Genomic DNA, 16,964 nt, shown 5'->3' with positions numbered 1-16,964 from the left:
GCATCCCCTTGTGATCCTTACTTATGTCAGCAACTTTATACTGTAGCAGGAGATTTACCAAGCAGCTCGCCCCAGGTCACCAATTAAGGCCTGTGGGATCAAATGTTTTGTACGTTCTGACTTTTGCCATCAAACGGTGGAGCAGCAGTGGCAGCTTTGGTAAAATATCCCTGCTGTACAGAAGATTGGGGCAGCAGTTTCCTCTCATGGAGCCAGCAACTTGCAGATTAAATATGATGGGCAAACATACCTTTGTGAAGATGGACTAAAGGTTTCAGAACTGTTAGCCAAACGGCAACCTGTGAAATTAGTTTTTTCTCTTATCAGTTTCAACTAGCCTAACTATTGTCATGTATCTTCTCTATCATCTCTTTTTTTTTTGCATGCAGGGTTGCTCTGTGTGGTACTATTTCTGTTTTAGAATTTTTGTTTGGAAATTGGCCATGGTTCTCTTTCTTTAGGGTAGGATGCACTTGGAGAGGGCCTGGATCCTGAGTCAATCCAGGAACCTGAGCTATCTAAATTGCTAGCTTGGCTTTGTGGGTGATGGCCCTTCTTTTAGGGCATTGATTTAGGCGGGATGAGGGGATTCTTCAATTATGGGATGAGGGTTAGGAGAGAGACTACCTGGTGTCAGCACTATTGGGTGGGTTTGTTTTTTTGGTTGAGGAGGGTGAAAGGTTTGGTGGCAAAAAGTGGACAAAAAATTGGAGCAATTAACTTGGCGGAATGTCTCGGGGTAACAGGTGGCATGGGTGCCGTGTTTCTAGAGGAAGCGTGTGGGCATTTGTATACTGTGGTAATAGCTAGTAATGATGGTGGTCTTGGCCAGCATTTGCATATTCTTTTTTAGAATATTAATGGCGCAATTTATTAGCCAAAGCGCCTCATAAGCATGATAGTCAGGGAAACATTACATACTCTCAGACCTCATGACCAGGAGCTGGGTTGTAGAGTCTTATATACTTCCTGTTGTACTTTACGCCAGAGGGGTGTTGCACTGCTGGCCTTGGACAATATATGGTTTGCGTCAGACAGAAGTTTGATACTGGCAGACGGTGGCTTATTGTGACCTTTCAGAATTGCGGTATTTGTTTCTCTGTATGTGTAGCATGTGGCCAGAATGAGGATGCCCGGACCATTTATGGGGACTTCAATGTTACATGGTGTCCTCAAATAGATTCCAGTTATCAGGAGCAGGGGAGCTCAGTTAAGGCCAATTGGGGGAGGCAACGCCTCGGGGACGTTGAAACAACTCATGGTTTCCTAACACTTGTTGATGTTTGGAGACGTGGTAAAGTTAGTGAATTTGGATTTACTTTTTACTCTGTCCCTCACAAATCCCTCTTGCAGATCGAAACCTTTTCAGTTACTCTCTTGTGTCACTACTGTAGATTCAGGTAAATCCGAGAATAATATCTTTATCTTTATTCATTCAAAGGGGAGGGCTTCTCCAGTCTCTGGGGGCTGAGAGGCTGGACTTTTGAGCAAAAACTGCTTCTTGAAGACTAATATAGTTGCCCAATTAATTTGCTCCTTAGGGAGTATTTGGAGGTTAATGTCAGCTCGGCAGCTACTATTGTTGCTTGGGACATACTAGAGGACTTCTGCAGGGGACATATGCTGAAGGTTGCTGCTTATCAGCGGAGAGCAGCTACTATGTAGGAGACTGAAACGCATTCAACTTTGAACTCAATAGAGTTTAGCTTGGGGTGTAGTATAATTGCCCAGGATGAGCAGAGGACCTTACTTTTCTTCGTGCAGCTAACAATTCTGCAGGCGTCTCCTTGGTAACATACATGGGATCTAGCAGTCAAAAACAGTAAGGCTATGCAGCTGTTAAGCTTTAAAAATGGTGAGGAGATGGGCTGGCTACTCTCCTTTAGAATTAAGGACAGAACCAGCAATAATACTGTTCAGCAGATTACATTAGGAATGAAAAAGGTGAAATGTGGGGGATCCAGCGGGCAGCAGCGGCGCATTCCGGCTCTTTTATCAAAATATTTACTAGGAGGATTGTTTTGATTTCACTGAGGCTGTGTATTGATTCATGGGGGGGGCATTTTAATTGCAAACTGAATGAGGCTCAGCAGGCCAGATTAGAAGAGTCTATGACATTGTCTGAGGTAGAAACAACTATTGGGTCAGTAGCTAAGGTCATGGATTCAGGTTCGGACCAAATTTCTTTAGAATTTATGTAGTCTTTTCACATATTCTGGCACCCATTCTCCGGGATCTCTTCACTTTTTTTGACTCGTTGGGTAAGGTCCTGGGGAGAGAATATTGCCATTTTCCTTAAAAAGGGGGAAGACCCTACCGAATGTGGCTCAATTTCTTTAACTAATACCGACTCTAAACTCTATTCTCGTCTCTTGGCTAATTGGCAATCTGCTGTGCTTTTGGGGTTGGGAGACTTAAATCAGCGTGGATTAATTCCTGGACATGACACAACCTTGCATGTCGCTTGAGGTCACTTTTGCAAACAGGGCTTCTGTTGGGATGATTATGTTAGACGCAGAGACTGCTGATGACCGGGTCTCTTGGCCATTCCTCTGAGCTGTCATAGAGGGCCCTGGGATTTGTCCTGCGATTTATATCTAGGGTTTGTCAACATTATGTTGGCTTGAACGCTAGGATTTGCTGCTCTGGCTCACTCTTGGAACCTACTGAAATCTCCAGAGGCATCTGGCAAGGCTGTCCTTTATCACCTCTGCTGCTCGTGCTACATTCCGAGCCATATATCCAAGCTCTCAAAATGTCTGAGGGTATCCACCCACTGTGCATACATCGACTTGAGGTGAAAGTCTTAGTTTATGCAGATAACGTGACAGTTTAAACCCCTCCTCCAGACACGGCCTTTAGCACAATGGAGGCGGCCATGCAAGATTTAGGTTTGGTATCACAATATAGGCTTAATCTCCATAAAACAGAGGTCCTGTCTAATATTATCTCTCTCGCTCATTATATTAGGTGGGTACATTCAGCTTCTGACCTTACAAATGGAGGATATCATTGAATACAATTATGGAAAAGTTTATCAACAATCAATCAAGGTCTTTAACAAGTGGAACCGTCTACATCTTGGTTTGATTGGGTGGTGTAATCTCATTAAAATGATTATTCTCCCCTGATATTTGTATCTATTTAGATATATCCCCCTCTAGCTCTCTAAAGCTTTCTTTAATAAGGTCGGCAAAGGTCTCTTCTCATCTGCCTGGGTGCATTGTTGGGAACCAGTCATATGGACAGGTACCCTCGACCCACTCCCCTGTGGCCCTTCCAATGCAACAGGCCACAGAGAAGGATGTCCCCTGTATAGGAAGCTGGCCCTTTATATGATGTGTCAAAATGAGATATATCATTCAAAGAGTCCAGGGGTTCCCTTGCTAGTGGACATGGTCTTGCTCTAGCAATCCTATGGTAGGGTGTATTGTGGGCGAGCAGCCTTAGGCTTATCAGAGAGGAATGTTAGACATCTGCAAATACACGCACAGTCAATAAATGAGACACATGACTCAAGAAGGAGTTCCAGACTAATTTACAAAAATAACAAGTATCATATATATAGGCACCAGAAGCAATATGATCAGGTAGGTAGGTTTTGCTAGAGAAATACTTTCAGGTTTCAAAAGGCACACAGTGCAATTTCTAAAAAGTTGCAATTTTATCCTATGAAGGAAAAACAAAGACGGCAAAACAGGTACAGTACAGCGAAGTATGAGGCCAATCTCCTGTACTGTAGGTAAGTATTTGGCAGGGGTCAGGACCACACCAACAGGTCACACCGGGCAGCACTAGGGTGGCTGGGTGCAGACGAGAAGTACAGCGTCAGGTGCCTAATATTACTCTATGAGGATCAGTAAAGATGCTGCAGTTGAGGACTGGGGATATAGTCGGGGGCAACCAACAAGTAGGGGCAAATCTTGAGATGCTTGTGGATATGGGGACACATTGGGTCCTCTTCCCCATGGGCCAGAGGTGAAGAGGTGCTTTGAGGTGGCGGGTTTTATCTACCGGGAGCATTCACGGTTGAGGGAGCCTTTGGACAGAGGCTGCAGGCGGCATCGATGAGTCCACAGTAGGCAAGTCCAAGGTGGTATTTGTCTCTGAGGGGCTGGGGGACCATGTTGGCACCATTGGTGTGCTTCAACTCTGGATAGGCGGCACAGGTGCAGGGGTGCTTTCAGGTGTTGGGTTTTCTATGGTCCGAAGTCCTCGCAGTTGTCTTGGGGTGCCTGCAAGATGCAAGGAAGCAGCTCCTCTGCTCTATGGGAGTTCCTTGGTCCTTGATGAAGGCAGGCAGTCCTCCCAGGCTTTTGGAGGCACAGCAGCTTGCAGGACGATTCGATTTTGGTCTAAATTGACTTGAACAGCAGACAGGCCGGCAGGGCTGGGGCCAAGTCTGGAGCTTCTTCCTCTGGATTTTCTTTTTGTGGCTCTTAAGTGTCCTTCTCCTTCATAGGTCAAGCAAGAGTCATCTTTCCTGGTGCCAGGGGCTCCTCTATACTGAATTTTGGGGGCATTTCTGGGATTGTGGGGTAGTAGCGGATGTACTACTTACCCATGGGGTCACTTCACCCCCTATATGACTACTTCCTTTGGGAAGTGGTTATAACCCTGTCCCAGAGTTCCTAAATCTGCCAACAACAAGATGGCAGATTTATTAAAGTTGTGTCCACATCAGGCAGCTCACCTTAGGGGTAGGATTGACCTGAGAGCAGGGCACACCTCTCTTAATACTAAATCTTCCACCTGTCTCAGTGCCTAATGGGCCCTGGGCAGGGGGGGTTGGCATCTCTTCTGTGAGTGAAGCCAGTTCTGCATATCAAGGGCGGTGGGTTTATTTGAAGCCCCCTTCCTTCGAATCTAGGTTCACAGGTTATCCTGTTGGGTGGGGTGTGGACACCTCTCCCAGAGCAGGCCCTGTTTATGACTGCCGGAGAGCAAGGGCTGTCACCCTTGTGGGGTCAGACTTGCGTCTGATGGTGGCAGGCTGGCTAAAACTGTTCAGTCCTCAGATGGGTAGATAGTAAGTTTTAGTTTTCCTCTAAGGTGCCCTTTGGGTGTCCAGTTTTATTAAATCTGTCACTGGAATCAGTGAGGGTTTATTAATATGAGATTTTTGATACCAAAACATCCTTATTTTCTGTGAAGCCATCATGATCTGGGGAATTTGTATTGGCCAGTGTCCAGCACATGTACTTAAAATGGCTTCCCTGTTTACTCACTATGTCTAAGAATCGACTAAGACATAGCAGGGACATATCTGCACTTGCAGATATTCCCTCACATATTATATAATGCACTCTGCCTTAGGGCTGTAAGGCCTGTTGTAGGGGTGACTTACATATATTGCATGCAGGGTTTTGGAGACATGACACACAGGCTGTGTGCTATGTCGTGTTTTCACTTTTAGCTGCACCAAGACACGCAACCTGCAATGGCAGTCTGCATGTGCTAGGTCAGGGGTCCATGAGGGTGGCATAATACATGCTGCAGCCCTGGGGGGCCCTCTCTGGTACCCATGCTCTAGGTACCAGGAGTACCATTTACTAGGCACTTAGACGGGAGACAAAGGTATTGCCAGTTGGGGAACAATTGCACAGTTTTAGGGAAAGAGATCTGGCACTGGAGACCTGGTTGGCACGAAACCAGTGCACTTTCAGTCAAAGTTGCATTGAATACCAGCAAAAAGTGGGGGTGACAATGTCAAAAAGGGGCCCTTTCCTACACCCTGTCCTTGTGTCCTGCTCCCCAGTTGGCAACAGGGCTGACAGGTGGGTGACAGGCAGGGCCAGCTTTAGGGTGGTGTGAGTGGTGCCGCTGGACCGGGTGCTGCCCTGGAGTGGGGGGTGCTGACCTCAGGGGGGGCGCTATGTTTAGGAATAACTTATAAAACTTGATCCTTGTGTGTCCAGCCTTCAGAAAGCAAATATAATGTCATGATTCCTCTTGTGATTATTGTTCTTGCTAGAGAGAGAGAGATGGGAGTTTGGTCTATCGGCAGCTTTAACACTTCATGAAGTAGCATAGAGGGATAATATGCCTGCTTCAAATAAAAGAACTATATTTTATGTGGACAGCTGAGTGGATTAGTAAAGCCAGTCTTTAAAAGCGCTTTAAAACAAATGAATGTATGCGAAAGGGGACTATGGAGAGATGAAGGGCACATTTGCCAAGTGGTAGTGAGAGAATCTGAGGAGGTGGTCATGGGGGTTAGGGATGCCAAAAAAGACAGTTCGCACAGGGCGCCACCAGCGCTAAAGCTGGCCCTGGTGACAGGTGACCGTGACATGCTCCTCAGTGGCCCACAATATTGTATGGACTGGGGAGAGCAAGTCAGCTGACACTTGCCCTATTATCTACTGAAATCAGGGCACGGGTGCGGTTGGCATGTGACCTTCTCTGCTGTGTCCTTAACAGTGTTGGGGGCCACTAATGAGCGGGTCATCTGGCACCCATTCTTCTGCCCCATTTCATTCGGAGGATAGGGTGCAGCGGTCAGTGAAACGTCACCCACTCTTGACTTTTACTTAGCCTCCTTCACTAGAGGGTAATTTCCCTGTTGTCCTTGTGCAAGTTGCGGATGGAAATGATGAAGAAACGACCTTTTGCCCTTTGGCAAGGAAGAGGGGAAAAACCCTTCTAATTTTCTCCTGTCAAAGGGAGCCTATATCAAACCCTCCTCTTCAGAACTCTTTTTTACATATCAATATCAGGAAAATTAACCAAAAAATAAGCCGGAAGGTTTGGCGATGTTGGATAGACACTTATCCAATCTCTAAGCCCAATTTTAAAAAAAATTCTCTTATATTATTGTATGTTTATAACCACCCCCTAACATGGGGGAGAGGACACTAGAGACCTGCGGGAAGAATAATCATGCAGAGTGGCTACAGGGTATTAGGACCACATAGAGCAGACCTGGGAGATGGGGAATGTGGAGGGGGTTGAGACATGAAGTGGGGTACCAGGAGAAGGGTGGCTGCAGGGGTACCCAGAGTGACTGCAGGAGACTGTGGGTATATAGAGACTCGATATGGCACACAGTGATGCTGCAGAGGGCAAAAATGGGTTGCAGAGGATGAGTCAGGGCAAAAGAAAGGAGTAGATTGGGGACACACAAATAGCTGTATGGCAGTCAGGCCTTCACAAGGGCTGCAAGGGTGTGGAGGAGAGCAAAAAGGGCCAGCAAGGGACCAGGATGAAATTCAAGGGGTGCAGGGTTAACAGGGATAGACAAAGGTACTTTTGAAGGGCAGCAGCACCGAAAGGCAATGCAGGTGTATCACGGAACACATAAAAGGGATGGAGGAGGGGTACCGAAAAACACTGAGGCGCCAGAGCTACAAACAAGAGCTGCAGTGGACAAGAAACGCACTTAGGGAGGTTGGAGACCATGCAGAGTGGCTGGAGGAGGCGACTTGGGTACACAGAATGGCTTCAGGAATAATAATAAGCTTGATAAATAATAGAGGGACTGGAGGGAATTTGTGGGGAACACAGAGTGCCAGTAGTCGTACGGCTAGGCGGCCCTTGTGGGCTGCTTTAGGGCAGGCACACACAGGGGCTGTAAGGGAACAAGGATACATAGGGGAGGCAGAAACACACAAAGGTGTTGCAGGAGGCAGAGTCACAAAGAACTGATGCAGAAGAGGTGATAGACCCAGACAGACATAGGGATGCGGGAAGCACACCCCCGGTCATTCAGTAGCAAACTCTTAAATACAATGACCATCAACACACCCGCTGTCAAAACGTCCAAACAATCTCATACCTCCACCCACTCATCATAATATCCTATACATCCACTATGATACGTCAACACAAACAGCACCATATGTCCATCGGTATGTCAAACCGATTCACAAATAACATCATATTCTGATAAATAACACTCTTGCATCCACAAATACAGCATTCTGCATCAATACATCTGCCACCATACTTAAACACTCAGCATCCTATGCTATACCCCCCGACCATCATACTTGCTCACAACTGGGATAAAAAACAGATGTAATTTCTCGAAAAAACTAAAATTGAAAGAAGGTTACATTGACTAATTTGTTAAAACTGGACTTGCCTTACAAACTAAACAGTCATGAAGTTCACAGTTTAAGTTCACAGGTTAAGGTGCACCTTGGTTTTGTCGCAACACCAAGATGCAGAGCGAACCTTAACTTACACCAAGAGTGTACAATCTTCTCAAAGCCACACCTTTTCAAACTATTTCAAACTAAAAGTAACACATTAAAAGATTAAAAAAACTTCATTAACTACATCCTGCCCTCACACAATCAACATCATAAGTCAGTAAACCCACTATAATATGCCAACAAACCCACCTTCATATGTGCATCCATCCACCATTATGTGACACTACACCCATCATCCGACAGCCATGAACATACATCTACTATTATATATCCACATAACCACCAATATGCGCTCTCATGCCTCCTATCAATCAACCACACAACCACGTTCATATGCTTACCATTCTACCCCATTGCAGCTACCATCTTACACCCAAACAAGCACAATCATATGCCATCAGACCTACTGCGCTCATCTAAACATGCACCGTAGTTCACACTCACAATCATCATCATACTCCTCAAGCCCACCATTCATTTTATGCCACCACACAGACCATCATGCACCCACACAGTCACTATTTACCAATGGTAGTTTGTGATACCATATAACTTACAGCCTGATTTAGAGTTTGGTGGACAGAGTACTCCATCCCCAAACTCTGAAGGGCATATTTAAGATCCCATAGCGCCACCGAAGCGTCACTTATCGTGGCGCTTCAGTGACGCTAAGCACTGCAGGGAGGTGTAACGGCACTTTTTTGTGCGTTTTTTGTGCGTTTTCGAGTTGTCGTAAACCTGAGGCAGCGCCAAAAACTGACACCTCCCCAGGGGTGGCATGAGCATGGCAAAACGAGGAGGAATGCTTTTATTCCTCCTCGTTTTTTGCTTTTTCCAGGTGTGCTGCATTCTGCAGCACATATAGAAGAAGCAAAATGCTATGGACGATTGTTTATGTGCAGGAAGGTGTCCCTTCATTCAACATGACGCTTTGGTACTTCTATGTGTCCTGCGTTTTGCAGCACAGATAGAAGTGACAAATCACCACTATAGATTGTTTATGTGCAGGAAGGGACACCTTCCTGCACATAAACAATCTATCCTCTCAGCGCAGACACCCTTGCATTATAGTGCAAGGATGCCCGAGTTGGTGCTAGGCAGCTTAATTCAGCGCCACCGCAGGGGGAAACACAGGGGTACGCCGTGTTCCTCTAAATATGGTTCATTCCTGCGTTTCACAAGTGGTGCAGTGCAGCACTGTTATTTTTGCACCATGTTAGCATAAATCTGGGCCTGAGTCCGTTCACCTCTTTTAGAGACGAGAAGATCATAAGCTTTCCATTAATAGAGTCCTCTTTGGCTTTGTCAATGGAAATTTCCTCCGACAGCCACAACTCCTTTGAGAAGAGCATTATACGCCTGCCCTATTTAGGGTGGACAGTGTGATTTAGGGCCAGATGTAGCAAAGGGTTTTACCCATTCTGTCCTTATGGGAAATGTGTTCGTACATATGGCCCTTAGTTCTTTGTTTCTTTCCGTCCCGAGAGGAAACCCGGGTGGTGAGGTAAACACAAAAAAATGATGACCCTTCTCCATGGGAGAAAACTCCCACGGCGTGGGGATCAGTAGCTTTCTGTTTTTCAAAACAAACACCCACTTTGGGAGATTGGTTTTGAAAAACAAAAATTTTTACAAGTTTGGAGGGCGGCCATCAAAACCAGCAGTGACTGTCCACCAAACCTTTCGCACCTTAAAGGAAATCGCTGTCTCTGAAGTTCTTTTCAACCTAGAAAGATGACCGCTGGGCCGGCAGTCATCTCTAAATTTGGGGGACTGTAGTGTGTCAAGTTGGCGGAGGCCATGTTGTCTGCCATCCTGACGAACTGCCAAAGCTAAATGAGGCTCTTAGTTAAACAAATATATATCCTTTTACACACAATCACAAAAATAGTTGGCACATCACTTATTCAAGTAATAACAGAGGGGACAGAGCAATGATTATATACAGACATAACCACAGTTATACATCAACACAACTAAAAACATGTATACAAGTATACACATCATCATGCATGCCATCATGCATCCACATCGCTACCATTTCGCAATGCTTAACCGTGTCACTTCATAAACTTTCTCAGGCCATCTGACAACCTTTCATATACAAGTTTCATCAAGTAATAACAGCAATGGGAGTTAAGGCAGACTTAGGATGATGGGTTGGGACACAAGGTGAAAGTAGCACCTTAGATAACTTCTGACATTTTATGTACATGTGTTAGTATATGCTCATGACCTCACCGTTGATGTGACAGATGCAATTATAAAAGAAATAAACTGTAACAGATCAGACTATTTATCACATTAGCGTTACCGCTACCAATAAGACAAGAATGAATACAGTGACATTTCTGAGTATGTATTGTTATGTATTGATATTGTGCTTTTATTTGCTGTTGTTCATTAGTTTTTGTAGGATCTTAAGTATTGCATTTGGGCCCAGTGCCATCATTTTGTACTCTGTCTTACAGAATCCCTGGTGGGGAGAACAAGGTCACTTCTTGGCTCTCCTTTACCAGCACCATTGTACACTGCCTTGTTGCCCCTTCGGTGGCAAATCCTATTGAATGTGGGCCTACCCACACAATCTATGTGCCATTTACCTGTCTGCGAAAGGCATGGACTGGACTGCCCTAACGCGTTTTCTGGTGTTATTGTGGGTGGTGCTGAGGTTAAACCAGAAATCTGCTGGAGAGCTAATGTGGTGTTAGGGGTCAAGGGGCCCTGACACCACGTCATTGACCAAAGGCCTGAGCTCGACAATAGGACAATCCTGTTAGGTGCAACTCAATCCTGCTTTGTCCTGAAAGACCAATTTGAGCTATTTGAGGAGCAAACTATGCAGGCCAAGTTCTGTGGGATTTACTCCTATTGCTTCTGCAGATAAAGGTTTCCAATTCTTACACCTCAGTTTTATTAAAAATGAATGACCCTATAAAAGAATAGTATCTTACTTACTGGTTTTGTAAGGTAAGTAGGCATTCGTTTTTTATAATAACAGATACACTAATTAGTTAACATATGACTCACTTTGTTGACTTTTTTCAATACAGTAATTTACAATGTACATTTTGTGTGAGGTCTTGATAGTGTTCAAAGGATAAGGTTCAGTTGAGTGGTGATACAACATTCATTTTGCAAAGATCTGAAAACATTATGATCAGATTCTCATCAGTGAACTGGTGGAGAGTCAACTAAAGACAATCATTTTGGCCCTTGCTTACATGTTATGGCTCAAATATAGGCTGTCCTCAAAAGTTTCCTTCATTCCTGATCAATTGTGTTCCTTAGTTTAGATCCTCCTAAATAATTACATGCCTCATTGTCAACCCTTTAAAGACACTAGTCATTGTTGCAAGTCCCTCACTTGCAAAAAAATAATTGTTGCTTTATATGAAAAGAAATCAAAGTACATTTTTTGTTTCCCTTAATGTTTAGGTTAGTTAAAGAAATCGTTTGCAAGAAGACAGGTTGGGTGCCATCCAGTTTGCTGTATCCAGCTGAAGGAGAGCAAAACAATTCATGTAGTGATTCTAAGACAGGTAACAAAATGTTTGAAAATGACGGAATATTGGCTGTTGCTAATTTATAGAATTCCCTGCTAGGTTTTATGGGTTCCATATACGTTTATAGGATTTACGTGTTCCAAGTTATATAGGGAGGTTTCTTTAATAAACCACCTACCTTTGTGGAAAGATGAGAAAGGCAAGAGAACAGAGACCTTTAAAGACTGTTCTCAGAGTGTTCATAATACCCATCTTCATATCATTTTTCATTGTCACTCGAAACACAATCTACAAAATGGTGTGCACAGGAGTCTTAGAGCAGACATTTATTCGATGTTGTCCATCCATCCATCTCATTGTCTAATGGTTGTTTCGCCTGTACAGCAGTAAACCAAGGGGATGAGGCCACTGTGCTTGCAATGTTTCTAAAAAGTACAAAGTCATGTGGGACTCATTCAAATAAGGAACCCTCAACCACAGGTTTGGAGGACTCTCAATCTCAATCTTAATTCATATATCAGCACCAATGTTCGAAACATGACTCATAATGTATACAGAAGAAAATAAACATTAAGCTGGACAAATGAAGTTTTCTGTCATTCATGTGTTATATTTATACATATATACACAGGTGTGATCGACGAAGTGTACATAAAGTGGTTCAACAGACAATTGTTTTACACCAACACTGTATGGTCCTGATGGTGTTGTACATAATCCTGTTGACGGGGATCAAGGGAAGCTACCTGCAACTAGTAAACCCTATAAATTGCTTTCAGATTACAACCAATTGGGAGTTATGTCAACGTTTCGAACAGTGGCGTAACCAGTACCTGTAGGGCCCCCTCTCCCCCAGGACCCAATCAGGGGCTTGCTGTTCATGCACAGTGTACTGTGCTGAGGGGGCCCCCTGGAGCTCGGAGGCCCACACACACACACCGCGGTGGCTGTGTGGTCCTTTGTTTCACCACTGGTTTAGATCCAAAAATGATTTGGAGGGGCCTCCTCAGGATGTAGTCATCAGACTAACAAACCTATGTAGAAGAGGACAGAAAAAAGAATATCTTAAATGCCAGCTCACATTACCATACTCAACTGAAAAGGGCACAGCAGGAAGTGGCTGCCACTGTGAATGAAAGCCTCACCACAATATTTTGTCCATGGTCAATCGGTCCTATGAAACATAAAATAAAAATAAATAAAAAACACGACCAATCATTAGCCAGAGTAAATCTGAACTGTGCACAAATCACAATGCACCTTACGTATGCAAGCAATCCAAATGTGCCCACAATGTTTTTTCGCTGTGTCTGGCAGATAAACAGGATCGAACCCTGCATCCAAATCGACACGCAGAAAGTGAAAAGGGTATATATTGACCCCACCGTCAAGAGAACTGTGTATACATAAGTCTATACATAACAAACCATCCTCACGTTTTCTAACCATCATGCACCAAATGATTCTAAAGCGAACACAATTCGCCCACCATTAAATGTATAATCATCACACGTGCACACCATGCATCTATTACGTGCTGAACAGCCTGTCCTCCCCGGGGGACTAAGCTATGCCAACTAGATCACAGAACAAAACTTCTCCAAATAGTCCAGTAATCCAAGGGCGCAGAGCAAGCGAAAACAGAGCAGCCCTGTCAGATGCTGCTAACCCAGATGCATTAATTCTGTCACCCTGTTCCTTGCTGGCACTCAAGGTAAACCCCCGCCCCAAACAGCCCATTACCGAAAATACTCAAAATAGTACATGAATCAGTTTCTTGATTTAGGAAATTTTGGTCGAAGTTTATTAATATTGATTTATAGTATCTTGCCCATTGGTGTTATTCCTTTTTTGTGTAGGAGGGTACTCATTTTCTTTTAGGCTTAAGTCGCTACCTTGGTTAATCCTTGCGTTCAGCTCTCCGGCGGACCCAGGCTGTGAGTGCCATGTTTCATGTACCTCCCCCAACTGCCTTACCCTACCGTGAGGCATCCCAAGGTAAGTAGCCCTGCCATCCCGCTGTGTTGGGTGTGGCCTTTCCTGTTCTTTAATGCTTCTCTCCACCATCCCGCCTTTGTTTACCACCAAGTAGGCGGCACCCACCAATTCGGTCGCTTTTATTCACAGCCTGCTAGCAGCAAGGCTGCCCATAAGTTGGCCCAAAATATATCTGTTCCCAGTGTAGACAGGTGTACCCCATCTTCCTCAAAGTATTCTGGCCTCTGTAAACTGATTAGACCATGACGGATGCTTTCCCAGCCATTTGTGATGCAAAACCTTTTAACTGCCATGCTTAGCTTTTTTCTCGATTTATCTATTGCTCCTGTTGACTTGACCCTCCTCCACTTCTGTCTGGGGATGATCTCAGCATTCTACTACCCAGCTGTCTTTCTGCCCATGTGGGGTTTCCCCAGTAGGTCCTTCCTACCTAGCTGTACCAGGTTGTTGCCCCCTAGGTGTATTATTACCACGTCTGGCCCGGGAGTTGTGCTGCTAGCAGCACCCCTAGTGTGTCCTGTAGGTGCTCCCATTTCATGCCTGGGTAACCATTCTATGTTCGTTCGCTGTGGGCGTTGCTCCTTCCAGGAGCCTCTCGCCTTCCAACAGACTCGGGCTCTCTGTATAGAGGAGTGTCCAATCTCCCATGCCGTTCTGTTCTCCCCACCTGTATTTGCGAGTGACCAGGGTGAAAGTAAAGTTCTTGCTTGTGTGCCACAGCCTTCCGTTCTGCCCCTGTTGGTGGGGGGGGAGCTACTCATGCTTGCCTGGTTGCTACCTTCTGATGTTACTTTTATAGGCGTTTGAGTGTCACCTCCCGATTGCTTTTATGCCCACCGCCAGCAGGCTGTGTTGGGCCACTGATGTCAGCGTCCTTTTGAGCACTGTTTTCAACTGAAATGTGCTCCAGCACTCTCCATCCTCATATTTTTTAAGAGCGCCCCATGCCCTGCCGGCCTCAACTCTAAGTACCTCTGCGTGTTGCACACTGGGCATAACTCTCTGTCGTCCAGGCATCTTAGCTCCACCTTTGTCCCTTTCCCCATTTGGTCGGTCTTGGATCTCCTTAGTAGTATTGGCATCAGTTTGTGACCTATTTGCACGTCCTGGCTTTGTATGCATGTATTTGTGTTCCCCACTTTGGAGGGGGACACTAGCTCGCTTACTCTAAAAGCCCCAAAGAAGGCCAGGGTAAATGCCGATTTGAAAAGCATGCTTTCAAAGCTGTTCAGGCATAAAATGTTCAGCACCCCCACCAGCTGCCTTAGTGTGTGGAATTCTATTGGGCGCTGCCAGTCCCTAGTAGGTCCTTCTTTCCTTTCATTTCTGCCCTTATAATGATATAATGATAGTCGGTGGGGTCTCTTCCAGGTATGAGCTTACTAAAATGCACTACCACAGTTAGATTGGCTGCACCCAAGACTTGGATTTCTTCTGTGTGATAGCCCACTGTAAAAATTGCTCCACCACTTTCTTCGCTTTCTGGTGGTCCTCAAAGGCCCTTCGACCTGTGACCTCTTGAACGTTTTTTGCACAGGATGCATATCGCCTTGTTGTTTTTGGGGCTAGGGCGTGCTCTATCAAAAGTGACAAGTCGCCTCCACCAGCCCCCACAGGCTGCACGGGAACGGTGTCATCTCTTGTTCTGCTCCTGGAGCTAAGCTCCTGAATCTTTCCATCTGGAATAGAGAGAGTGCATCTGCTTTAGTGTTATTTATGCCTGGGATGTGCCTCGCCCTAATGTCTAGGTTGTTTGCTAGTTGTACTTTTACAAGGTGGCGCAACACTGTTGCACAATGGGACGCCCCTCTATTAATCACTTGGACTACCGCCTGGTTATCTGACCACAGCGTGATCTTCATGTCCTTCAGCTGTTCCTGACAAATTGTTAGGGCCACTCCAATGGGAAATAATTCAAGGAGCGTGATGTTCCTTGTGAGGCCTTCTGCTGTCCACTTCTTGGCGCACCATTACTTCTTTAGTATGGCCCAAAATCTATGGTGCCTGCTGCATAAGTGTAAAGTTCGATCTACTTTGTGGACATCCAGCCTTCTCCCCAAATTAATGTGCCATTGAATTCTTCTAAAAATGACAGCCAAGTCCTCAAATCCTGCTTCACCCCTGAGCCCAACTTGACATGGTGGTGTTTTTTTCTCAAGCCCCCTCGTCAAATGCATGATTCGCCTAGCAAACACCCTTCCTACTGGGATGACTCTTGCAGCAAAATTCAATTTACCGATTAGCCCTTGGAGCTCCCCAAGTGTGGCCTTCTGCTTGCCCTGCAACCATTGAATGTCCTTTGCCAGATCCTGTGCTTTAGTCTGGGGCATGCTGGATGTGCCTGCTTCTGAGTCCAGTTCTATGCCTAGGAGTACCAACTTGGTGGTAGGGCCTGTTGTCTTATCCTCTGCCAGAGGTACCCCCAGCTCTGCCACTAGAGATTGGAAAACCTTCAATAAGTCCTGACATTCTGATCCACTGGGCTGCCCAACGAATAGGAAATCATCTAGGTAGTGTAGTTTCCCGCCCCTTGGGTGTTGTTTGTGCAGCACCTATTCCATGAATGTGCTGAATTTTTCAAAGTATGCACATGATATGGAACAACCTATGGGCAGGGCTTTGTCGAAATATGTTTCCCCCTCAAATTTGAAACCAAGAAGGGGGTAACTCTCTGGGTGAACGTGGAGAGGCCTGAATGTGGACTCTATGTCTGCGTTCGCCATCGGAGCAATGCTCCCTTTTGCTCGTACTATTTCTACTGCATCCTCCACTGATGCATACCCCACCGCACAGTCGTCAGGGTCAATACCATTGTTCACTGACTCACCCTCCGGGTATGACAGGTAGTGAATAAGCCTGAATTTGCCTTGCTCTTTTTTGGGGGCCACTCCCAGGGGTGATATTACCAGTCCGTGGGGGGGAGCTCCTCTCAACAGGACCTCCACTCTCCTCAGCTCCCTCTCTTTGTTAATTTTTTCTCTTATTTCTCAGGGTGTTCGCTTGCTGAACACAGATTCCTTGGCTCTCCTTTGTGGGCTTCACCTCTTGGCGGGATTCTAAAACCTCTCTCAAAACCCTCACATAGTAAACTTGCGTTCTTTTTGTTATCGTATTCACTGGCTAGCTGCCTCAATCTGCCTGTGTTTATGGGGGATCTAGCCAACTCAACTTCTCTCCCCAAACAGGCTACGTTGCTGCCCTGATTACTTCTTCTTCTCTTTGTCCCTGTTGTGGCTGCTTCCTCTCCCCCTTTTGGATTCAGCTGCGGAATGCCCCCCCACCGCATGTGACGCACACATGC

General features: G+C 45.5%; 1 protein-coding gene across 3 annotated transcripts in view; it reads left to right on the top strand.

Annotated features, from left to right (window-relative positions):
* MCF2L2 (MCF.2 cell line derived transforming sequence-like 2) overlaps positions 1–16,964 on the top strand; it is a 1,607,631-nt gene that overhangs the window by 1,564,153 nt on the left and 26,514 nt on the right. For all 3 annotated transcript variants that reach the window (XM_069213109.1, XM_069213110.1, XM_069213111.1), the window contains exon 31: positions 11,598–11,701. In XM_069213109.1, coding sequence (XP_069069210.1) covers positions 11,598–11,701 — 104 coding nt within the window. The remainder of the gene's footprint in view (positions 1–11,597; positions 11,702–16,964) is intronic.

This window comes from Pleurodeles waltl, chromosome 11, assembly GCF_031143425.1.
Source record: "Pleurodeles waltl isolate 20211129_DDA chromosome 11, aPleWal1.hap1.20221129, whole genome shotgun sequence".
Taxonomy (NCBI): domain Eukaryota; kingdom Metazoa; phylum Chordata; class Amphibia; order Caudata; family Salamandridae; genus Pleurodeles; species Pleurodeles waltl.
The sequence above is the reverse complement of the archived record's forward strand: the minus strand, read 5'-3'. Positions and strand labels throughout refer to the sequence as shown.